We start from the raw sequence: 23,155 nt of genomic DNA on the forward strand, positions 1-23,155 counted from the left end.
CGAAAAGTCGAAGTGAGCAGCTGAAGATATGAAACTTACTTTACTTGATTTGAATTGTTGAATCGTTTTAATAGTAGTGCTAACAGTTGAATCCGTGATCTTAAGAACCATTTTGGTGATTATCTTTTTAATCTTTTTAATAGTAGTGCTAACAGTTGAATTAGTGATCTATAGAACCATTTTGGTGATTATATCTGATTATTCGGACAATCTCTGAGTTTTATTAATTAAATTGTGAGAATGAAGCGACTTATTAAAAGATAATATTATTTTGAACTGCTGTCAAATAAATTTGAGTATCAACGTGGTTGAGAAATGTTTAAAGTTTATCTTTCTGTGTTTGCTTAACATGAGATAAATATCTAAACGCAAGTCAAGATACGGTGTGGATGTCTAACATGGCCGCCCTCCATCTCTCCGTCGCAGTATTTCTGTGTCACATATATTTCTGCATGACAGCTCCTAAGGAACATGCATCGGGTATGTAATAAAATTGAACTAATTTAACTTTTGAAAAAAATATGTCCCTTTTTATAATTGATATAATTATAAATTAATTAATTAAGGATTGTTTAGACATCATTTGTGCAAGCAAACAAACAATTACATGTATGACAATTTGAATTGTCATTATGGTTCATAGATTTTTTTACTTGGTAAATATGCTGTTCAATATGAAAATAATTTAATGCGAAAGGTTCCTTTGATAAGAGAGATAACTCTTGCGGTGATGAATTACCGTTCAGTATTGCTGCAACAATCTTATATATACGAACGTGGATATTATACCAGGTAATAGTGATTTTACGGTTTTAACGAATTCTCTGACTTATCATGTCCCGGCTAAGCTCTTCCTCAAAACTTAGTATTGAAAAACTGCCCTATAAAACGAACACGGCTACATCTTTTCATCTCTAAAAATAATTGACCATGTCAGACAATAAATCTATAATTTACGGCTATAACGAACTATTTTTAAGATACCCGCTGGCAAGATTTTAACGTATTTTACAATTCTTATAACGAGTATTTTTCATGGCAAATTTTATTGGGCAATTTTAAGATTCACAAGTATATATGTCACACGCTGGTTTTCACCGTCGTGACTAATTGTTTGGGGAAATTAGCTCAAGGATCAACCTGTGTCTAATTGCAAGAAACTTGCTTCCACAGCACCTGAATGAATCAAAATAAAATCCGTAAATTAAATGTAAAACTGTCTTTATTTGATTGCCGCAAGATGGAATCTGACTTTGTTAAAGTCACCTACCATTGCGGTCAATCTACGGACTTTAATTTTGACCAATCAGGTAACTTGTTTTAAAAAGGTTTACGCCCAATTTCGGCAAAATTTCTTTGATGCTTGACACTATTAGCTGAGCCAAAGAAGGTGTTATAACAATTACTCGTATTTCCGCGGAGAAGGCCTGTAACAAAGACAGGATTAACTCGAAGTCGAAACAAAATAAATAAGTTTTTATATGAGGCCGAAATGAAATAAATAAGTTTATCTATGTGGAATTTCGAAGTGTCAAGCCAAAAGCGCAAAGGAATTTACCTCCAAAGAAACCGAAATAAGAATGTTTTTCTTAGTATCTAACAGCTGGGAATGTCATCCTAAGTTTACAAAAGATGTGCGAATGAATTAGCTAACAAAGAGAATTTCCGAAAAATACTTAAAGGAAATTGTGCGAAATAGTAGATATTATTAAACTAAAATAAAATAAAATTTACTCATACATGAGGAAAATCCTAATTGAATATTAGAATTAATCCAAAATATAAAATCAAAAATATCATGAATTATAAATTCATGTTAATCATAACTGTTACATTAAAAGTTTAAAATTTATCAATTTAAACTTAACTATAACAGTTTTCCCCCTTTGTTATAGTTAAGTTTAAATTGATAAATTTTAAACTTTTAATGTAACATATATAAAATACTCAAACATATATGCTCCATTTTTTAGAATTTAGAGATGAAAAAATTATATCAATATGACATTTTTTGTAAAATGCCAGTGGTTTTGATTTTATGACTTACGTTAGTTTTAAGTACTGTCATCTGACTGTTTAATAACTAATTATGGTTACGTCGATAAAAAAAAATTCTCCCTAAAATTCGCTATAAATCAATTTTTGTGTACATTTTTTGTGTTGCCATTTACAGTTCTATTTTTCTTTTTGGACGAAAGCAAACTTTCTTGATCACAAGTGTATAGTGGGTTTTTGCGTCTCAAGACATAGGTATGCTCTTACTCCTTACAGGAAAGCTCGACTTCAGGGTTAAAACATCCTCTGACGGACAATACAGACTTTCCATAAAGAACATTACATTTCTAACTAGTCAAAGATTTTTTGTAATCTCAAATGGCACTACTTATGAAAGAACAAATCTTACACTCAACTCGACGGAGCGAGGTTCGAGCACCGACAAACTGCTGGGTCGTTATACCTTCACGAAGTTCACTTTTGTCGTACCTGACCTTGGAAACAAAGTCGAGGCGTGGATCAAAGATTTTACTCCGAAACCTTTCATTACCTTTGAAATGGTGAGATTAATGATATTTCATTTACAAAAAGGTATTCAAGTTGTAGAGAGTTAGGTATCTGTAAAGAGAATGTAACGAACAAGATTCCATTAGCTCTATGTAGATGGGATGAACGGGACACGCTCCGTTGATTGCCCACCTGTACCTTACCCCCCGACCAGGACCTTCCTGAGATGCTTCAATCAGACGTCGGCCGGGTTTCCAAGTTTCCAAGTTCAAAACACATCCACAACTCTGGGCTATCTCAATCTGGGAGGCAAAATGGTTGGAGATTTCGATAAACAAATTGGCGTGTAAATTCTATTATTTTTGTTATGATCATGAGATTGAAATCTGTATTGAGCATTGACCTTTTTTCCAATGATTTTTTCCCATGATTTTGATATCAGAATTGAGATCGCTATTTTTTGTTCTCCTCAGTTTTGATTCGAACACCCCCAAGATGACAGACGGTATAAAAGGTGGACCACTGGTCGTATTCGATTCTGATGGAAATACCATACTTATTTCTCCGTCCGACAACTTTATGGCTATTTCTATGTGGCACGACCAATCGCCGGGAGGGACTGTTAACTGGGGAGTCATGGGAGGGGTAGATCAGATTCCAGCAGGTTACTCAGTAAGAGTTGTAGCAGTAGCCGCTCCGGGAATCAGCCAGGTAGGTTAATTCCTTACAACCGGGTACATTACATGCGCGGATCCAGAAAAAAATTTCTGGGTTGGGGGGGGGGGTGGGGTCCGAAGCAGTGGCATCGGAAGCAAATTGAAAGGGGGGGGGGCTACACTTATCATCAGAAATCTTGACAAGCAAAACAATAATTTCTAATCCGTGGGGGAGGGGGTGACATAGTATACCTATAACTCCAAAAAAAATCATACATAGGAAAATAAACATATCCCGATAATCCGGGGGGGGGGGGGGGGGGGTAATTATTCCCAAAATCATCAAATGGATATTTGTAGCATTGATTATTCCTTACAAGTCCCGTTTCATCAAAAGTAATACCGTTTCGTCAAACATTCCTGCAAAATATTTAATCGAATTTCAGAACAGAATTAGAGATGGGGTCAATGGATTATTTGTTCCAAGATCAGTATCAGCCATCACATACAATCTGTTTCATTATAAGAATTCTTTTAATCATCATTTTCAATTAGGAGCTCAGTCGTATTGTCGTTCTCGTGATTTCCAATACTCGGTACTGAGGAATGCTATGAAAGGTAAAGCAGAGTGTATACTAGTATGCCTTTGAAGTACATATTTTATTTACAAAGTATAAAGAACTTTTTTGTATTTATCAGGCGTTTTCTGAATACGGAAGGTTTCTTGAACTCCTGTACAAAACAAAAGAGAGAAGGAAGCATTACCAGTCCCAGGACGTCTCTCTCGGTTACCTGGGCTACTGGACCGATAACGGTAGGATACAATTACACGATGATTGACAATGTACAGATTACTTAATTAGATAAAAAAGAAATTGAAAATAGTCTCAAGTAAAAGCGTAGAAACAATCGCAACTTTTCGGGCCTTTTCTGCAGAGGTTGGAAAAAGACCCGAGAACTTGCCATTGACATTGGAAATGTATTATGTATTTAAAGTGAATCTTAGTAATATTGATGTTCTTGGTCAAGCAGAAGATTTGTCCTGATGTTAGCATTTTAACTTACAGGTGCCTACTACTACTACCACACCGAGGCAAATGCTGACGGAACCAACAAAACTTTTCAGAACACTCTTATTGATGTCCAAACCTACAGCGAGTCTGTCAATCTCCCATATGGGTAATCCAAATAAAGCTCAAAATGCAATGTTCAAATTACTAAGTTGGAAATGAATCCAGATAAAATCGACATGAACATAAATGTATTTATCTAATTTGAAACATTTTTGTTATAGTTAATCTTTTGAATTTTTAAAAAATACCCCATAGGAAATTTTTCCTTAAAAAATCAATCTTAATGACCTAAGACCAGCTATCTTAATTTTATGTTCAGGTTCTAAGCAACGTTTTTATTTAAAGTGTATATGTGTGTGTGTAGGGGGGGGGGGGGTATTCGATATCTATCTTGACAAGCATGAAGAAACCATACAAAAATACGTTATTCGCAAACCTTTAAAATCCTTATCAGTGGGAGGGGGAGGGGTAATTCGTACTATCTAAATCTTCTATTTCAATGGTATTTTGTTTATTTACTACACATGTAATTTAGAATTTTTTACGAACTCCCGAAAAAGTGGGGGAGGGGGGTCCATCAGAAATCCAGAAAAAAAATGAGAAAAAGTGGGGGCCAGGCATTCATGCTATAGTCAGTTAGTTAAGCTACATGATAATATACAGTTACACAATAAATAAAACAGTTTGGGTAAAAGAAATAAAGCCTTGCCTTCTCAAAACTAGAAATGTTCCTTTTAAACTAAACCCGTTGCAATCGGTAATGCTTCCAACGATCATAATTTTTTTCAGTCTATTTAAATACTTCTCCATGCACGGAGATAAATCATTTTTGCTTCACTTAAACATATAAGTGACATATTGATATTGCACACGAACCAATTTCTCACTGTTTTAGATACATGCAGATTGATTCTTGGTGGTATTACAAAGGGTTTCAGAATTCCGTTAAAACATGGGAAGCCAGACAAGATATATTTCCAAATGGCATCAGGTATTTAGTGTTTTTTTGTTTGATAAATATATGGAATCACCACACAAAATTACTCAAATCATTACTTATGTAAATAGCAAGTGACATTAAGTTGTATTTCAGTTTTCTGAATAAGAAAACCGGTCTTCCGTTAGTTGCCCACAACAGATATTGGTAAGTTTTGACTTAATTACATATCATTTAAAAACATATCCTAAAATTTCATGATTTATTGTCACTGTGACATACCTATATGTAGGCTTTGTATTTCTGTTGAAGGGGACATGACACGACCTATGCCAAGCAAAACAATGGCAACTTCACCTTCGTCGTAGAACCAATTTTAGCACTACCCGATGATGAAGTAAATTCATTACTTATCAATTTTTTTGGTATTTTAAAAGAATATCAAGAAAACATGTTATCAAAACCAAAAAAAAAAACACTGTTAATTACATGCTTTGGATTTTGCAGAGTTTCTGGCCGACATTATTTAGAAATTCTAAAAGCTGGGGTTTAAGTGTTTACGAACAAGTAAGTTGTTTGTAGTCATATTTTAGAGATTGCACGACAATAAGAACGCTTAATTTCACTCAAATAAATTTCAATCTTAAGTTTTAAATTTGAAAGATAAATTATTCATAAATTTTTTTGCAAAATAACGGCGCACCATTGTTTTTAAAATTTCTTTTTAAAACGAACAAACAAAGAGATACTATTTTGGTTTAACCAAGCATTTTACCTACATGTATTTAATACATTAGATTCATACATTTTAACTGTATACTAGGATTGGTTGGACATCCAGACTTTAGGTCTGGCCGCTCTTCAGACGGACCTATTCTTGGGGGAGCGGTGGATGAGGGGTATGGGGGAGGCTGCGGAACAACTGAATCTGACCATTCAGCTGTGTATGTCCCTACCACGCCACGCTCTGATGAGTTACACCCTACCCGCCATTACACAGGTAACGGGCACTATCTCACTAAATGTACCACACTTGAGGAGCTTTATAAAATCAGATATGATCAGTTACCCAATTGGGTATTATTAGTTGGTTTGGGATTTACTACCCGAAAAGACTGATTAATTTACAGTGCAACAACTGAATTGTTTGGTGGGTGTTTTAAAAATACAAATCAACATGACAACATAACTGTACACTGTACATAAAATGAAACAATCTTTGAAATTTTTTTTTTTATCTGTAAACCTTTGTGTGAGATCCATCTCCAAGACGGTTTAGATCTACTGAGGGACTATTTACAAAACAGACATGTTAAGGGAAAATTTGTGACGCACCCAAGAAATGGGAAGGACAGTCTCTCCAGTACTCTCTCTCTTGTTGTATACCTACATGTACTAGTACGGAACCCGTTAGCTCTCTTTAATAATTTTTTATTGATCATAAAAATGATCCAAATTTAATTTTAAAATAGCTTGACTTTGATATTTTTGTCTCTTGTTTAGAAAGAGGTATAGCTTCATGGTTTAAAAAGGTTTCTATATAGCTGTAAAAAATGAGGCAAAACGATGCAAAACTAATCCGACATTTGTTACGACTTTTTTTTTAATCTTGAACAAGAAACCTAATTTGATACCCATCTACTAGAGTGTTATCAAGAACATGGCATCATTTGACTTTACCATGCAATAAGACGTTGCTTTCTTTAATCAGATAGTGATAATGAATATAGACCGTGCCTGTAAACGCCAATTAGGTTTTTTTCAAAGCAGTTCTTCTTATTTTGCATTTGTTAAGGTAGATAATTATTGCTTGATGTGTGTGATCGCAAAATCTCTAGTTTGTATGGAAATGGAAGGTGTTTTACATTTTGTGTTGAAAAATAATGAACAAACATATACTAGTAGATCAGGACGTAACAATATTCATTAGATACTCATTACAGGCAAGAGTGAGTCAAGACTACCATTTGGAACCGGAACAATGGCGGATAGGGATGTCGTCCATACTAGCGTCTGCTCTTAATTTGGCACCATCAAAAGACACATTTTGGACAACAGAGAGACAACCCGGCAACCCACTATACCCAGGTAAGAGGGATGACCAGAAAGTTCAGAGACTGGTCTTTATTTACAATAAACAAACTTCCTAAAATAGGACTCTGGTGCATCCGCAATCTACAGCAATCCCCACCCCCAAAATGTTCTAGATAGCCAAAACCTTGTTAATCACGATATAAAAGAGTCGGACATTCTCAGAAATAATCGGCATATTCTTTTTTAAATGTATAAAGATGACATAGAAAAAATAATGATCAAGAAAAACTTTGACAAGCGCTCAAAAGTATCCTATACAACAGAACTTCATGCGCATAATCGGTCATATGTTGTCAGAAATGACTGAAATGGAGTTACAACTATATGTAATAAGTTGTGCACGTAAAAGTCCATTATTATTCTTGTTTAATCTTTTGGTGGGTAGAGCAAAGATGTATTACCAAATTAGATAATTATATGAAATGGTTATATTGGATGAACAAATTGAATATTTTTTTATCATTTATAAAAGTTAAGTTTAAAAACTCCTCAAATATTCACATTTTATTTTAGGTATAGAAGAAGAGATGATTTCAAAATCATTTAATTCGAGAAAAATTGAAATCGGTGTAAATAAATCGTGTACAAGAAATCAAATCGCAATCCTCACATACCCTATAAACGTGCAAAGCAACCATTTTATTTTTTTTAAATAAAGATCTACATGTACTATTGAATTTCTTTAAAACAAAAATAAGTGAAAGAAAATAAAATATAGATAATTTAAAGCAATATGAGCTGTATTTCTTAGAATTTCATTTTCCTGCAAAAACCTGCTAGTATGATAAATCTGCATGAAACTTAAACTTTTATGATAAATAAGATTTGAAAAATCATTTATTTTGGTCAGAAGAAAGATTTCTCTTCTAAGGAATATATAACAGTTCAATTTTTGCACAGGACGACAATAATTCAATTTTGGTTCAATTAAGTCTTCTAAACAGCTTTTCCCACAAATATTAAGGCTAACAGAAATTAATAAACCATGACTTTTTTGTCATTTTTAGTAGAAAATAACATTTTTGTGAAAAAAAATTTCAACGTGAAAATTGCAGCTCATATTGCTTTAACATATGTGTAATAGATAATATATAGCCAATCTTTCAATAACAATTATACAATGTACATGCAAAGAAATTACAACCACATTTGCATTTTCCCCATAAAACAATTTGTGTTGTCTTTCATATTCAAAGTTATGTATATTTCTCTCTCAGACACTCGGGAGCCTTATCCTTTACTAGAAGCTTTAGTGGCCACCCTCAGCACGGGCCCAGTGGGACCCGGGGATAAGATAAATGACACGGATGTCCTCCTGATGATGATGAGCTGTGATGGGAACGGACGTCTTCTAAAACCCTCACACCCAGCTACAGCCATTGACAAACAGATAATAAAGGTAGGCCATAGACATTGACTGAAAAAAGCGATAAACCTTTAAACGTGTATAGATCAAAAGCATAGTCAATGTTGGAATTAGTAGTTACTAATATACGTGGTTGCTCAGCGCAATGTGCACATTTTATGAGCTAGGAAAATCTTGGGGTCAAATGACTTTTACTAAATTTTGTCTTTGTACTAACTACTAAACATACCGAACTTCAAGTGTAAATTATAGTGTTTCTCCGGTCCAAATTCAAAAGAAAACATAAAGTTACTAAAGAAAAACGTTTGACAATAATATATTTTTAAAAATAAAACGGTTAGATGCAGCTTCGAAGTGCTGTAACTCTACAACAGATTCCAATCAGACGTCAAGAATTCAAAAAATAATTTGTATATTGCTTTAAACATGTATTACCGTCATCAAGCGATCTATTGCATTGCACCTTTCTTCAATCATTTATTTGTAAGATGCAAAACCTTTATCCAGCGATCTATTGCATTGTACCTTTATTCAAAAATTTATTTGTAGGCTGCAATACCGTCTTCCAGCGGTCTATTGCATTGTACTTTTCTTCAAACATTTATTTGTAGGCTGCAATACCGTCTTCCAGCGATCTATTGCATTGTACATTTCTTCAAACATTTATTTGTAGGATGCAATACCTTCATCCAGCGATCTATTGCATTGTACCTTTGTAGGCTGCAATACCGTCTTCCAGCGATCTATTGCATTGTACTTTTCTTCAAACATTTATTTGTAGGATGCAATACCTTCATCCAGCGATCTATTGCATTGTACCTTTCTTCAAACTTTTATTTGTAGGCTGCAATACCTTCATCCAGTGGACCTGACGGAGAGGTGTGGACTTCCTATACCACTATTGTCTCCGACAGACGTCGGGACTTCGGTATCTTAATGGCAGCCAACTTATCCTCTCCATACACAGTCAAATTCTCAGACACGGGTTTTCCAGACAGCGTAATGTTTTGTTTTTTTTTAAATCTCGGCAAGAGTTTAATGAATTAAATATCGGTATTTAAACTAACCTTATTGCAGTTTTTAGAAAATGTATATGGGAATACCCGTATGCCACTGTTTTCTTTACAGAGATAAACATAATTATTGTTGGGGACTCTTTGCAGCTGAAGTCATCACTTGTATTTCCTTTTGGATCTCCCGAAATGAGGCAACAGTTCGATGATGACCATCCACTGGTTCTGAGCAACTGTACACAGGACATGTTTTGTTTGTACTACTTCAGTGCACCCGAAACTGGCCTGTAAGTTGGTATATACCTGATATATCATTCTGAACAATACCATCATGTTAATCACGCTTACAATTAGCTTCTTCACGTCTTTACAGAAATGGAACATCTATAACAATATTTGGAGAAACAGTTAAATGGGTCCCAATATCCCCTGGTAGAGTGACTAACATCGTACACGCCGAAATCAATATGCGGGTAGGAATCAGAGGTAAACCGGGGGAAGAGGTTACCATGGTTTTCTTAATAAACAACTTAGTTCGTTATTCAACTTGTAAAATTAGCACATCAGGCACGGCCATACTGGACGCCATGTACGGATGTTTTCCAAATCATCCGACTTCTAGTCAACCAACATCTGTTGCACCGACGTCATTAACGACCAATTATAGTATGACAACAGAGACGATACAATCATCAACCTCTCACTCCTCGGCGGCTTCTGGTGTTGTTCATCAGAAAGGAGTACTGTTGTTCAGTGTTTGGCTGTCGACAACAGTGCTGATGGTGAAAGCGATGTATTGAAATAATACAACCAAAATCATCTACTTTTGTATTTTACTGGAGTTTATCATATTCTGCCGTCATTTAGTATTACAGCAACAAAATGATGTTATTAATCACAGTTAAGTATTAAGGAGAAATAAATTTATAAAGTGTTGTTTTAAACATTGTTGTTACCAAAATTTGAAAAAAGCAGTGAAAGAAATGTCCTTAAAAAGTAATAAAAGATGATGAACTTTCAAATAACTGTATAGTAATTGTTTATAAATAACTTAACAACAATAATTTATAAACTACATTTGTTGTGTAGTGTTTCCGTAAAATTTAGACGTTATTTTCAAGTTTTCTACTAGAATCAAATCCAGGGATCACGGAAGTTAACTACGCTGTTAATAGAGACACTTTCACCCATCACTTACTGCTATCAAGTTGAGTAGAAATTTGGGTACATTTATTATTATATAGTTTCTATCTTAAACACATCTCAAGTTTTTTTATGAATTTAAATAAACCCTTCCATTTCACAGATCAGTTATTTACTAGCCTAAAGAATATTCATGAAACATTGATAAAGGTTAAATAGTCTGCAGTCATCTTGATTAGATGAAGAAATTTTCTTATAAGTGTGAAATTGATGAGATGTCAGAAAAACGTGTGGTTTGCAGTACAGTTGTGTATATACAAATCCAAATAAAAATTTTGATTAAAAATTGGGGGGGGGGGGGGAATCCCGAATGTACATTGAATATGTCGATCATTATCACTTTAACTGAAAGTATTTTTGTTTAGATTGCTATGTACAAGAATATTTTACCAAAAAGTGGTACATGTGTATATGCATTAATTTGATTCGTTACATGACGCAATTAAAATAATCAATATGTATAAATACTTTTATCTGAAATAGATAGGATTTATTAATTATATTTTGTATCATTAATTAGTAATAACTATATAATTTTGATTTGGTTTTATTGCTTCCTTTATACGCAATGCGTTGATAATTATCTAGGTCAAATTATAATAGATATGGCATTGTTCAGGAAATAAACTCAGATAGTGTGGGTTGTTTTTTGTTGTTTTTTTGACGGCATTAAAACAAATCTTCCTGTGTATATTCATCGCTTGAATTGATGATTCCAAAATAACAATTTAATAGAATGTCGGATAAAACAAAAAAACAATAACAAAACAAGAAGCTTAAATTTAATCAGTATGCAAATCACTTGATAATACCAAATCTTGGAATAGTTTTTAATTGTTCGTCCAAATTCTACAGAATTTTTTTATGATGATTTGTTGACAGAATTATCACTTACGATTAACTTCTTTTTTTTTTTTTATCTATTATCAGAAAGAAATGGAATACCCACAAATCAATTTATCATTACCGATGACAAAATTTGATAATGCTGAATTATTAACGGATAGTGTTTATTCTTTTTAGGAATATATATATATATATACAACTTGAATTATATCCTTGGGCCTAGCAACTTCAAATTCAAACAAACTTATTCAAAAAATGTTCATAGAGTAACTTTGTTTAGAAAGAAAACATTTCGAATATCATAATAAAAACAGAAATCACATTTTGTTAATGTAATACAATAGAATTCTATTCGGTAAAACCACGAAAACTGATGAATATTCCAAACTATATTTGTTTCAAGAGCCTTTGTGTTTGAAATATTAGAGCCCAAGAGTTTTAGTTGCAATATTAAGGTATTAAAAAAGAACAAAGAAACCGTGATTTTCTGTTATATATATTTTTTGTTATTTGTAATAAAAAAAAGCCCACAGTTATATAGAATAGTGAACAGATTTTTTATTATACGACATAACTTATACTTTTATTATACGACATGATATTATATGAATAGTGGTATTTCATTGTAGTTTTAAACAAAATAACAAAATGGCGATTGGTAAAATATTCATAACGAATTGTTGCTGTTATATGCTATGCTATGGGGCGCCATTCTATGTCGACAAAATGTTCTTCTTCAAGTGAAGTAGTGAACTCTGAAATCTAAATTAATGGTTCTATGATTTAAAAAAAAGACTGTATTTCATTTTGTGTCTTTATATCATACTAAAGGTAAAAGAATTAAATAAATAGCGGGGAAATGAGGGGAACCGACAAAGTCCATGAACACGGAGCCACCATGATTATTGATACTACCAAAGTAAATAGATTTACTGTCATCATCAAAAAAATATTTTGGAAGTACAGCTTTCGAGAAGAATGTCTATATGTAACTAAAAACATGTTTTCTGATTGATAGGATATATATCAGATTGTGATTGTTTCCAAAAGTATTTCCGCCATGTACATGTTAACCTTTTGTATATGCATAGTTTATACTCACAGCAATGGCTAAAACACAATCATTAACATGATTACAACAGAGCAATGTTTTAGTTGACCCGTGCATCTCGGCTTTGGAACGTGAAGAAAGACACTTTACATTGTGTTTATTCAAGTATCAACTATTTTAACTGGAATGTGGGTTACTTGGATTTTATACAGTTCCTGTTTCCAAATGAGGTTCGTCGTCAAAACTGAATGTGCAAACAGTGGAGGGAAGTAAGCGTTATAACTTATTGTAAATCATTTGTTGAATAATTGTTGTACATATTTTCTACGATTGTTGATGCTATTGTTGGAGAATTAGGCATACATGTATATACTCAATAGTGTACGGATATAAAAAGACATACTACAGTTTACCAAACCGCTTGTACTAAAACATGACATGTATGCACAAACGCTAGTTTTAAACTATTTCAAGCAGCATCGTTTTATTAGTTCTTCTTGGAAAACCTTATGCCAATATAAAGTGATAATGTGCAACTTACACTGGTGTTATAAAAACCAGTATTAAATACAATCCCCTTTTGTGTGAGATTATATTTGTCATTAGCTACTTAAATAAAAGGTCGATCGAATAACTCCATTGAATACCGGTGAAGAACTGTCACCACCTTTGTTTTCTTTCTCAGTAGTATAAAGGCAAATGTTTTCGATATCATTGAATTTGCTTAAAGTATAATTATTGTATATGAAATGAGTTCTCGTGTGCTCATTGAGGCCTGAGGAATATTTACATGGTATCGTGACATATCAGCTCAATGTCAAGTCCAAGTCCGATGAGTTTGTTCTTCAATTTTCAACAAATCCAAGAATGAAGTGATCGATATAATATTGAATCTCACATTAGTTGTAATTGTTGTAGAAGTTGTAATTGATAAAAAAAAATATATGAACAATGTATCTAATAATACTATTTAATTAATTTATTCAATGAAAAGGAATACTGTGGAAAATTGTATAATGATTTATTCATATCTTCCGGGTGATGAAAGTAGGAAGTTATAATTAAACCATTCCCTTTTCATGGAAGAATATATTTATACGGAAATTAAATCCATTTGTGAAAATATATTTTAATCAAGGAAATAACTAAAATGGATGATTTTTTACAAACGAAACTGCATAATTTCTGGAGATGTAAAAACAAATGTCTCATTCTGTTAATTATATCCTTAAATGCAGAAACGACAAGTAAAGGATCCTGTGTAAACGAACGGTATGTACAGGGATATTGTGTGGCATGTTCTTACCGATAGAATATCTTCATTCATTGCAAACACAAATCTGTAATGCAAAAATATTGAAGATTGCAAAATGCTTATAAAGCACAATGTCTAAGATATAACCAAAACCTTTGGTGTCATATATGTTGCAGCAAATTTACTCATGTTTCATTGAATAATTATTAATATGACAACCATAGCTGGTACCTAGTTTCAGTGCTGAGTGTGGAATACATGTATAAGTAAGTGGTAAATAAATATGGCATCATTTACCAATTAATGTTAGTAAAATTTTATTTTTCAGGGGCGAATGCTGCACCAACTTCCATCTTATCAACGGAACATGCGCTGGTGTGTTATACACTCTTATATTAGATTAAAACGAAATATTTTAATCGCGTTATTTCTTTTTTATTATGGAGTATTTAGTTGCAGAAGGCAACACGGTTTTAATGACCTTTCTGTTCTGTTACAGCATGTCCTCCAGGAACTTACGGAGATAATTGTTCCACCGCATGTCCAAATCAACATTATGGAGAAAACTGTGGTCTCAAATGTAATTGTGGGCCTGATGAAGAGTGTCACACTTTACACGGCTGTAGAAGTATAACCACTAGTAAGTTATATACATAAATGATAAATAGTACGCATCAGAAATTATTCATTCTAGTTTTACACAGATATCGGTATTTTATAAACGCATGACTGCATACGACGATGGGTTGAAATTTTGTCAAAATCTTAACTATTTATTGAAATTATATAGAATTACATCCCATGATAGTTTTCTTGTTCACATTTCAAATTTCAAATTTGAGTAAAAGAAACTGCCATTATACTTTACAGCACCCATCAGCCAAACAACAACTAAATCATTCCTCGACGAAGAGAAAACTTCATTATCCACCACTGAAGTGTCAAATACTTCTTTACAGAGTTCATCTCAAGCTAATATAGAAAAAATAACAAAGGGTAATACCAAATCTACACACAAAGTAAGTATCCTCTCCACGACTGGGACCGGACCTACCCTCGGGGGTGGAGACTCTAGTACCACCCGTGTTATCATTATTACAGGGTCCGTGTTATCTTTGTTCTTAATCATAATAATAGTCAACCAGATTCACGAGAAATTGAAGAAGCGTCGGACAGAAAAAGTTTACAGTAATCGTAATCAGGGTTCATCAAATATGATAGAAGAAGAAACGTATGTCGATATCAACGAGTCTGGCATGCTGGGATATACTTCCAGATACGACAAAATTAAGTCTCAGTCTTCAGTCGTGCAACGTGGTAAAGGAGATACCGGTACTCTGACAATTGAAGCAAATGTTTCGCCACCAATACTTCCATCTCGAATGGACAACGATACAAACTCTGATTCAAGTCAAGTAATTACTGAGCACCACACAGAGTATTTAGATGTCGTACATCAAGGACCAACTGGGAACCCAGACAATGCCTACGTGGACCCAGTGACCAGCAAAAAGAACAATGCCTATACAGAGGTGGTAGGTACACCGCCAGATGATCAAGTGCATGGGGAACATGCAGACAACAATTCAAGAGGGGCATATCAGGAAATTGATGAAGAGGTATTTGATGAAGGACATAGCATACATAGAGATGGTTATCTTCAAGTAGTTCATTAGTGAATATTTTGTATGTATTCTACAATGCAAATGAGGCACAATTTTAAGATTTATGATAATGTTTAAATCGCAGAACTATACACAAACACACATCGATTCCGGAATGGTACAAAACAGTAATATATGTATATCATATGTAGCTGAAATAAATTATATTTACTTACAAACTCTAACTCTAAGTATAGTTTGATTAAGACATTTTTTCAATAACTAGAACTAATGGTACTGTGGATTCATTATTGTTCGTGGGGGGAGCAGTGTACGTTCCTTTCATGGGTAACCCTTGCCCACGAATTTTTATCCCCACGAACCTATACGCAATTATTTGTTTAATATTCATTGAAATTATCGCGATTACACTATCAACGAAATTACGTCCCCACGGACCGGGACAATTTTGGCTACCAACGATCATAAAAATGAGTCTACGGTATAGTGTAATTTAAACCACGAAACATGAGTAAAAAGTCAACGACTTTGTAAAGTTTTTTGAGATGGCAGCAGGTTTAGCGGTGATTCATGTGATGATTATGTCATTTAAAGTACGAACTGTCTTTTTTATTTTTATACAGTTGGTCGATCATTATTGGGTTTATTTCTCATATGTATGAATACTTATATAAAGAGTAACTGGGGTGTTTACTTTTTATCTCTTTTTTGATAACTATTTCCTAAATTTTTTTTTTCAGGTGTTAATATGTCTTTCTTGTGTGTTTGACATAAAATGATAGTAAGTTATTTTGTGTTGCGTTCTTGTTTTCCTAAGAGCACATGCGTTATAGTTTTCATACATTTGTGTTATAATCATTACATACACGTAGTTACCCTTGTAACTAAGAGTAGTACTGTCAAAATACATGAACATAAAATGAAAGATATCTTCAGGTGGATACATTGATTGAAAGCATGTGTGGTATGTTTCTCTGCTTTGTATAAAGGAAACTACCCAACTACATACATGTATGCAATAGAGTTTCCGAGTTCTCACTTTGTTTAAGTTGGATAAAAACAAAAGAAGTAAATGTATGGAAAAGATTTCAAATGGCTAGTTTTGGGGGGATTGGTGTTAATAAAACATTTCTTGGTTTATCAGAAGCGATTAAATTCAGGTGAGCTCAAATCTGGAGCTCGTCAGCTTCCATTTTAACTAAAGTAAGATTATTCAACAGCCTGGTCCTGTCAGTCTTATTATATGGCAGCAAAACATTGAAAACAACAGAGAGGGACAAGAAAAAAAATAACACCTTTCAGAATAGATGCCTAGAAAAATCCTATGGGTAAGATGGCCAAATATAATTTCAAATGAAGAACTTTACATGAGAACAAAAAAACTCGAGTAAGCAACATCATAGCTATGAGAAAATGGAATTGGATTCGCCATGTTCTAAGATTGCAGAACAACAGAATTTGTACCACTGCATTGGCATTGCATCCAGAAGGAAGACGGAAAGTAGGCCGACCAAAAACAACATGACGCAGAACCACAGAGCAGGAAAGATCACAGCTGGAGTGGAATAGCTGGGCGTCAGCGAGGGCAGCAGCCAAAGACAGGGACAGGTGGAGGCAGTGTATCCGGGCCTTATGTACCAGCGGACACGAAGAGGTTAGGTGAGGTAAAACAGATGACTATAATTCCAATGCAACATGTGTCAAACAGTGGAATCTCCTGTATCCGCTTAAAAGGATATTCCATGTATTTCATCTTAAACCTGTTACTTTAGTAAAATGGAAAGAGTCAATTTTCAAGATGGTCATTTCTCAACATTTACAGAAAAATTTACTATTCAACCAAAATTTGAATGTCATTCGTTGACTTATAAACGAGACACAGAGCTAATGCATCTTTTTGGTTTATACAAAGCCCAGGTTATGTTTTTGTTTACAATTTAAATTTTTAAAAGAAAATTCCAGATTCAGACCTTAAATGAATGTGACAAACGCTATTAAAAGTAAATTTATAACTAGCAAATGGGAAAATCAGCATTAAAAAACTTATTTACTAAAATAACGGTATATTGAACCATACGAATGTTTACAAAACATGGCACGAATTTTGTTTACATAAGAAAAAGTTGTAATTTCTGTATCTTGTATAAATACATTTTAATAAAAAAAAATCGTGACCATGCTACTTTAAAGAGAAGTTGTGCTGACTATTAAAGTAACCGGACTGACGGACTGACTGACTACCTGACTGACGGGCGACTCAAAAACAGTACACCCCTCGCAACTTTTCCAACCCCGCGCTGAGTTTAATTACTCGGAATAAGCTTTCTGATTGGTGAGATGTTCTTGATTTCAACATAAAGGCAATGATCCTATAATGTAACTACATGCTTAGGATGCTTTCTCGCTTGTAAACAACGGAAATAAGAACCAATCTGCCAGAAAGCTGTCTCATGGGACGTTCAATCTGTCCAGATTGATGTAATTCTTTTATTGCAAAAACACATTAAAAATCTGTATTAAAGTAGTTTAAAGCGCCCCGCTCTTAGTAAAAGCAAACAAGCTTGATTACCAACAAATAGAGTAAACGTAGAATTAAGATTTGTAATCATAATTTCAACATACGTGTGCATGCCTTTTCTAAATGCATTTACAGGGAAGTTGAACGGTCTTCTATCTGCTTGGCAGCATCAGCTTTCGTAAACTTCCTATGACCACAAACGGAAATTAAACACATAGTCAACAGAGTAATCAATATTCACTATTGTTCACATCTTTTATTTTTGGGCTGATATACTTAGAGATCTAGACTAGATTTCAAAAATGGCCGTCAAAATAGGCGTATGTTCTTACAAAAAGTAAGTTCTATATATTTATATTTAAATTCCATTCAAATACGTTAATTTTCATTTGGGGACTTATAATCCTTTTTAGATTAAAAATGAATATTCATATTCTATAAATAATTTTTTGCTCAACCAAATAAACAATTGTGTACATGAAATAGTTTTAGAAGGAACAATCCATATAATTTGTTTTTATCTTACTGTTCTAAAAAAGATTTTAAAGTGTCGTTTTTCATTTTTGTTCCAATTTTGACCTCAATGTCGAGCAACTTTAAAACTAATTCGTAGTTCAAGTAATGCTTAGTCGGTTACAATTAAAAGTACCGAAATTGCAATTTCAAATACTACCAAAAAAATAATAATTGTATAATAATATAAAAAAAAAATTGAAATTCATGTAGTGATATCAAACAAAAACATCTAAGAAAAAAAGTAATGAAAATGATTTAAACACATTATTCAATTCGAGAAGGTGATGTTTAATTAACTAGTACTGCTCAATGTACAGGAAGTATTGTTTATATTTTCTTTTAGTGATAAGCCTGTGTGCTGCACATATTACCATCTAAAAGACGGAATATGTACAGGTAAGAAATAATATCTTAAAGGGGCATGGTCACGATTTTGGTCAAAAATTATTTTTCCAATTTTAATTTTTCCAATGTTAATGTTTACAATGCTTCATTAAGGCAGTTTTAATAGGCAACCATAATTTGAGTGTCATTCGTTGAGTTATAAGTGAGTTACAGAGTTTGAAATTCTTTGCTATGTAAACAAAGCGTTTGTATACATTTTGAATGTTGAAGTGAAAATTCCTTTTTTAGACATAAAATGAATGTGTTAAACATTAGGAACTGTTTATTTTGGCTTAAAATGAATAAAAAGATATACAAATCAGATTTAAAACGTTTTTTATTGGATATATTAAACATATGTAAACAAAAACAGGAAACGAGCCTTGTTTACACAACAAAGAATTGCAAGCCCTGTATCCTGCTTATAACTCTACGAATGACTCTCAAATTTCATTTGATCATTAAAAATGCATTCTTAAGGCATTTTAAATAAAAAAAAACAAAAAAATAGAACTTGACCCAAATCGTGACCATGCCCATTTAAATATACACATACATACACCTATTAGCGAAGAGCAAGTGATTTTGACAGTAAAAGTCCAGGGAGTTTACTATTTTTTCTATACCCGGAGAATTTAACAAGAAAAAAAAATTAAATCTGACAACTTTTTTTTTCATTCGGAGATTCTTGGACCACCACGCTTAATTTTACAACACCGTCACTTGTTACTCTCACGTTGTTTGCAAAACAGATTTCTTGTAAACTTTTTATCTTTCGCCATGTTTTTTTAACCTGACACTGGGTGTGTTAAAACACAATTCGTTAACCTTTAGAATATCAAATTCTCACATGATTTTTTGTTCATTACGGATCTATTCTCTTAATTCTTTTACATACCAAGATTTTGTTGTTCTGATTTGTCTGTTAAAAATTGTTGACAAATGACAATAAATGCATAATTATAATACCTTTATCTAATCAAACTATCCCAAAAGTGTTCAGATCTTTCTTTTTACATACAGAAATAAAAAATGTCCCTTAAAATTTTAAATACTAGTTTATAAAAGTTCCAGAAAACCCATATCAATATTTGAAAGCATTTATCCATTTATCCGTCTTAGAACAATGAAATTATGTTTCAAAAATATACTAAATCATTCCTTTTAATCTTATAAGTACGGTGTCTTATACTGAAACGATTCACAGAGGATTTGAGTTTCTTCTACACCTTCTTTTGGTGATGCATGTGAGCATGGCACTAACGCAGTTTCTGCAATGATCGTTATACCTTCATAGCCCGCATGAATCATCAAAGATAGCATTTTTGTTTATATTCACATCTTTCATTTTTAAAACAAATATTTTAAGTAATCTTAAACAGTGGTTCAAAAACAAATTGTTGTTAATGTACAGCAGTACGTTACACAGAAGAAATATTCAATCATTCTTATATATGGGAATTTGAGTCTGGCATTTTCATGATTATAATTTCGTGTAGTTTGTGGTTTTCCTTAGGTTGCTGACGGTTTCGAGCAATTGATAAACTAATTAGAACAATATCGTGTAGATGTCAGCCATGTCAGTTGATGTAGCTCTATGAAGAAGATAAAATACTCAGTGGATTAAATATACACATATATTGTTTTAAAGAAACGTCACATAAAAAAATCTATACATTTTCTTTACTGGCATATACTTTTTTCATCTGATTTGATTTTCGGTCTTCCGATCTAATTTTAATTCTAATGCTTCAATGCAAAGAGTTTATTTATCACATTTGTGCATACACAGAATCAACAAATCAGTCTACAGCACAGAAATCTGAACAGTCAGTACAGCCAACGATACTAACAACAATAGCAACAACAGAACCTCGACTCGTGATGACAAAACGGTCTTCCTCAATGCTAAAAACCAACACCAAAACGGGGACTGCCGGATCGTTCAGTTCTACATACCTGGCTCTGACGTCTCTAGAGGCAACTCCAATGCCTGGTTCTACGGGCGTTCCCCCAGAGCATACGTCACAGACGTCTGTCATTATCATCGTCGGAGGTCTTGTATGTTCCTTTCTCATTTTCATACTAGGCATCCAAATCCACAGCAAATTTCTGAAACGGAAAAACGCATCTAGGCGAAAAATTGGTGAAAATCTTATCAACCTCTACGAAATGGAAGATGTCTACAACCACATTGAAGACGGTCATGTCTCAATGGTCTCAGATAAGTACGATGTTGTTGCAAATCAGAATGATGCAGAGAGCTCGACTTCTTCCAACATCAGTCCAAAATTTGACAAACCTAATAAAAACCTTGCTCTAACCTGCGTTTATTCAAAGACAACAAGGGATGGTAATATTTGTCATAGCCCTACCCAGAGCCAAGATAATTTGTACATTGATCCAGTAGCCGAACTGTGTAATGGTTACACAGATCTTGTAGCATCGCCACCAAGAAATGAAATGCAGGAAGAGACGGGTGAAAATAATCCAAAGGAAGCTTTCCAGAAAGTGGATTCAAGTCTGGTTAATGAAGAGCAAAACATACAAAAAGACAATTATCTCGATGTAGTACAACAATAAAAACTGAAGCAAACAGGACAAAACTGATTACATAAGTTATTAATAACCAGTACTTGACATTTGCAGTTCAACATACTTAATGCACACTACACATCCTTACATGGTGAACTGCTTATTTACTGATAACGGACGATCAGGTACAAAATACTGGATAGGAATGTCACCGAATGCCGGTATTCACTGTGATGATCTTTAAATCTTTATTTATGATTCTTATATTCGAAGTTTTCAAATGAGTTTGACTAATTACATGTATATAAATTATAATATTTTTGTGATAATAAATGTAAACATACTTATTTTGTGCTATTGCTTGATATTATAATAAATGTAAGTTCATGAACTTGTTTTCTTGATTTGTGTATATTTAATCATTTTTGGAAAATTAGCAAAAATGTCACTATTACAATTATCACCAATCAGAAAATTGGATATTTTTTTTAAAAAACCGCTTAGCTTATAAAGATGCTCATTTACCTTATCAAAACATGCAATAATCAAAGGTGATAGCTCTTCTCGATAAATTGTTTAATATAGTGAATTTCCATGAATTATCCTCAGAAGAAATATTTTTTCAATATAATTCATGTACATACAATTATACAAATATCAGCCAATCAAGTTAAAGCGTCCATTTTCTTATGAGGAATTTTTTTATGTTTTTATGAAAATTTTACTGCAACTCTATTGTGATCCTATTGTGATTCACAGAGGTTAATTTCATGTTTTTAAACTGGCCATATCTTTTTTTTTTATTCGTTCGAAAGGGACTCCTCCGACAAACCCCTCTTTAAACAATTATTAATGCAACTTGCTAAGTTGATATATAAAATTTGATGGAAATGAGCGCAAATGTTTAGGAAAGGTCACAATATCTTAAAGACGAACAAACGATAGACATAGAGAAAAAATGGATACCTTTTTTTCATATCACAGCCAGTATCAGCCCGATACTCCAATATATCAGCCCGAGGGCCGAAGGCTCGAAGTATGATATTAGTCGAGGGCTGATACAAGCTGTGATATCGAAAAAAGGATTATCATTATTATTAAACTTATTACAAACTTAATAATAAATTTTGTTTGAAAACATTAACTTGAACAAATTGATTTTAAATATCATTTAAAAGTAGGTTGTACATGTATTAAATAAAAATATATGATCATATTGTTTTACCAAACATGAAGCTTCAGTACAAGGATTTCCCCAGATTTTCAAATTAACTGCTCCAAAACATTTGCTGGTATATTTAGTTTTAAACTGCACTTAAAAATGTGGACTGTATCAAATGCCTTTTTTTTCAATGTTGATATGCACAAATGCCGAATCGAAAGAAGGCAGAGGAGTTCTGCAACAAGGGGTGTGATACAAATCCGTATCAGTCGGAGGCCGATACGAGTTTTGTGATGTCATCTTATATATATATATATATATATATATATATATATATATATATATATATATATATATATATATATATATATATATATATATATATATATATATATATATGTGTGTGTATGTATTACTAA

The 23,155-nt window shown here is 33.1% G+C and overlaps 3 protein-coding genes across 3 annotated transcripts; all 3 read left to right on the forward strand.

The window, feature by feature from the left end:
- The first annotated feature begins 336 nt into the window (after nt 1-336).
- LOC105340397 (uncharacterized) lies at nt 337-10,602 on the forward strand. The gene is made up of 16 exons (XM_034447463.2): nt 337-480; nt 2,272-2,555; nt 2,649-2,848; nt 2,976-3,213; nt 3,858-3,972; nt 4,226-4,337; nt 5,127-5,222; nt 5,325-5,375; nt 5,481-5,565; nt 5,676-5,735; nt 5,992-6,168; nt 7,112-7,256; nt 8,480-8,661; nt 9,472-9,627; nt 9,792-9,928; nt 10,015-10,602. The coding sequence occupies exons 1-16, from the start codon at nt 390-392 to the stop codon at nt 10,439-10,441; spliced, it is 2,556 nt and encodes an 851-aa protein (XP_034303354.2). The 5' UTR covers nt 337-389; the 3' UTR covers nt 10,442-10,602.
- A 1,947-nt stretch (nt 10,603-12,549) lies between these two features.
- On the forward strand, nt 12,550-16,410 carry LOC105332823 (uncharacterized). Its single transcript, XM_066071663.1, has 7 exons — nt 12,550-12,609; nt 12,709-12,739; nt 12,972-13,010; nt 13,980-14,013; nt 14,325-14,371; nt 14,496-14,636; nt 14,867-16,410. The coding sequence occupies exons 1-7, from the start codon at nt 12,550-12,552 to the stop codon at nt 15,670-15,672; spliced, it is 1,158 nt and encodes a 385-aa protein (XP_065927735.1). The 3' UTR covers nt 15,673-16,410.
- Nucleotides 16,411-17,146: 736 nt separating this feature from the next.
- On the forward strand, nt 17,147-21,915 carry LOC117681733 (uncharacterized). The gene is made up of 3 exons (XM_034447468.2): nt 17,147-17,280; nt 18,999-19,051; nt 20,832-21,915. Exon 3 carries the CDS (start codon nt 20,924-20,926, stop codon nt 21,620-21,622), a length of 699 nt encoding a protein of 232 aa, XP_034303359.2. The 5' UTR covers nt 17,147-17,280; nt 18,999-19,051; nt 20,832-20,923; the 3' UTR covers nt 21,623-21,915.
- Nucleotides 21,916-23,155: the final 1,240 nt, after the last annotated feature.

Source organism: Magallana gigas, chromosome 2, assembly GCF_963853765.1.
Source record: "Magallana gigas chromosome 2, xbMagGiga1.1, whole genome shotgun sequence".
Taxonomy (NCBI): Eukaryota; Metazoa; Mollusca; class Bivalvia; order Ostreida; family Ostreidae; genus Magallana; species Magallana gigas.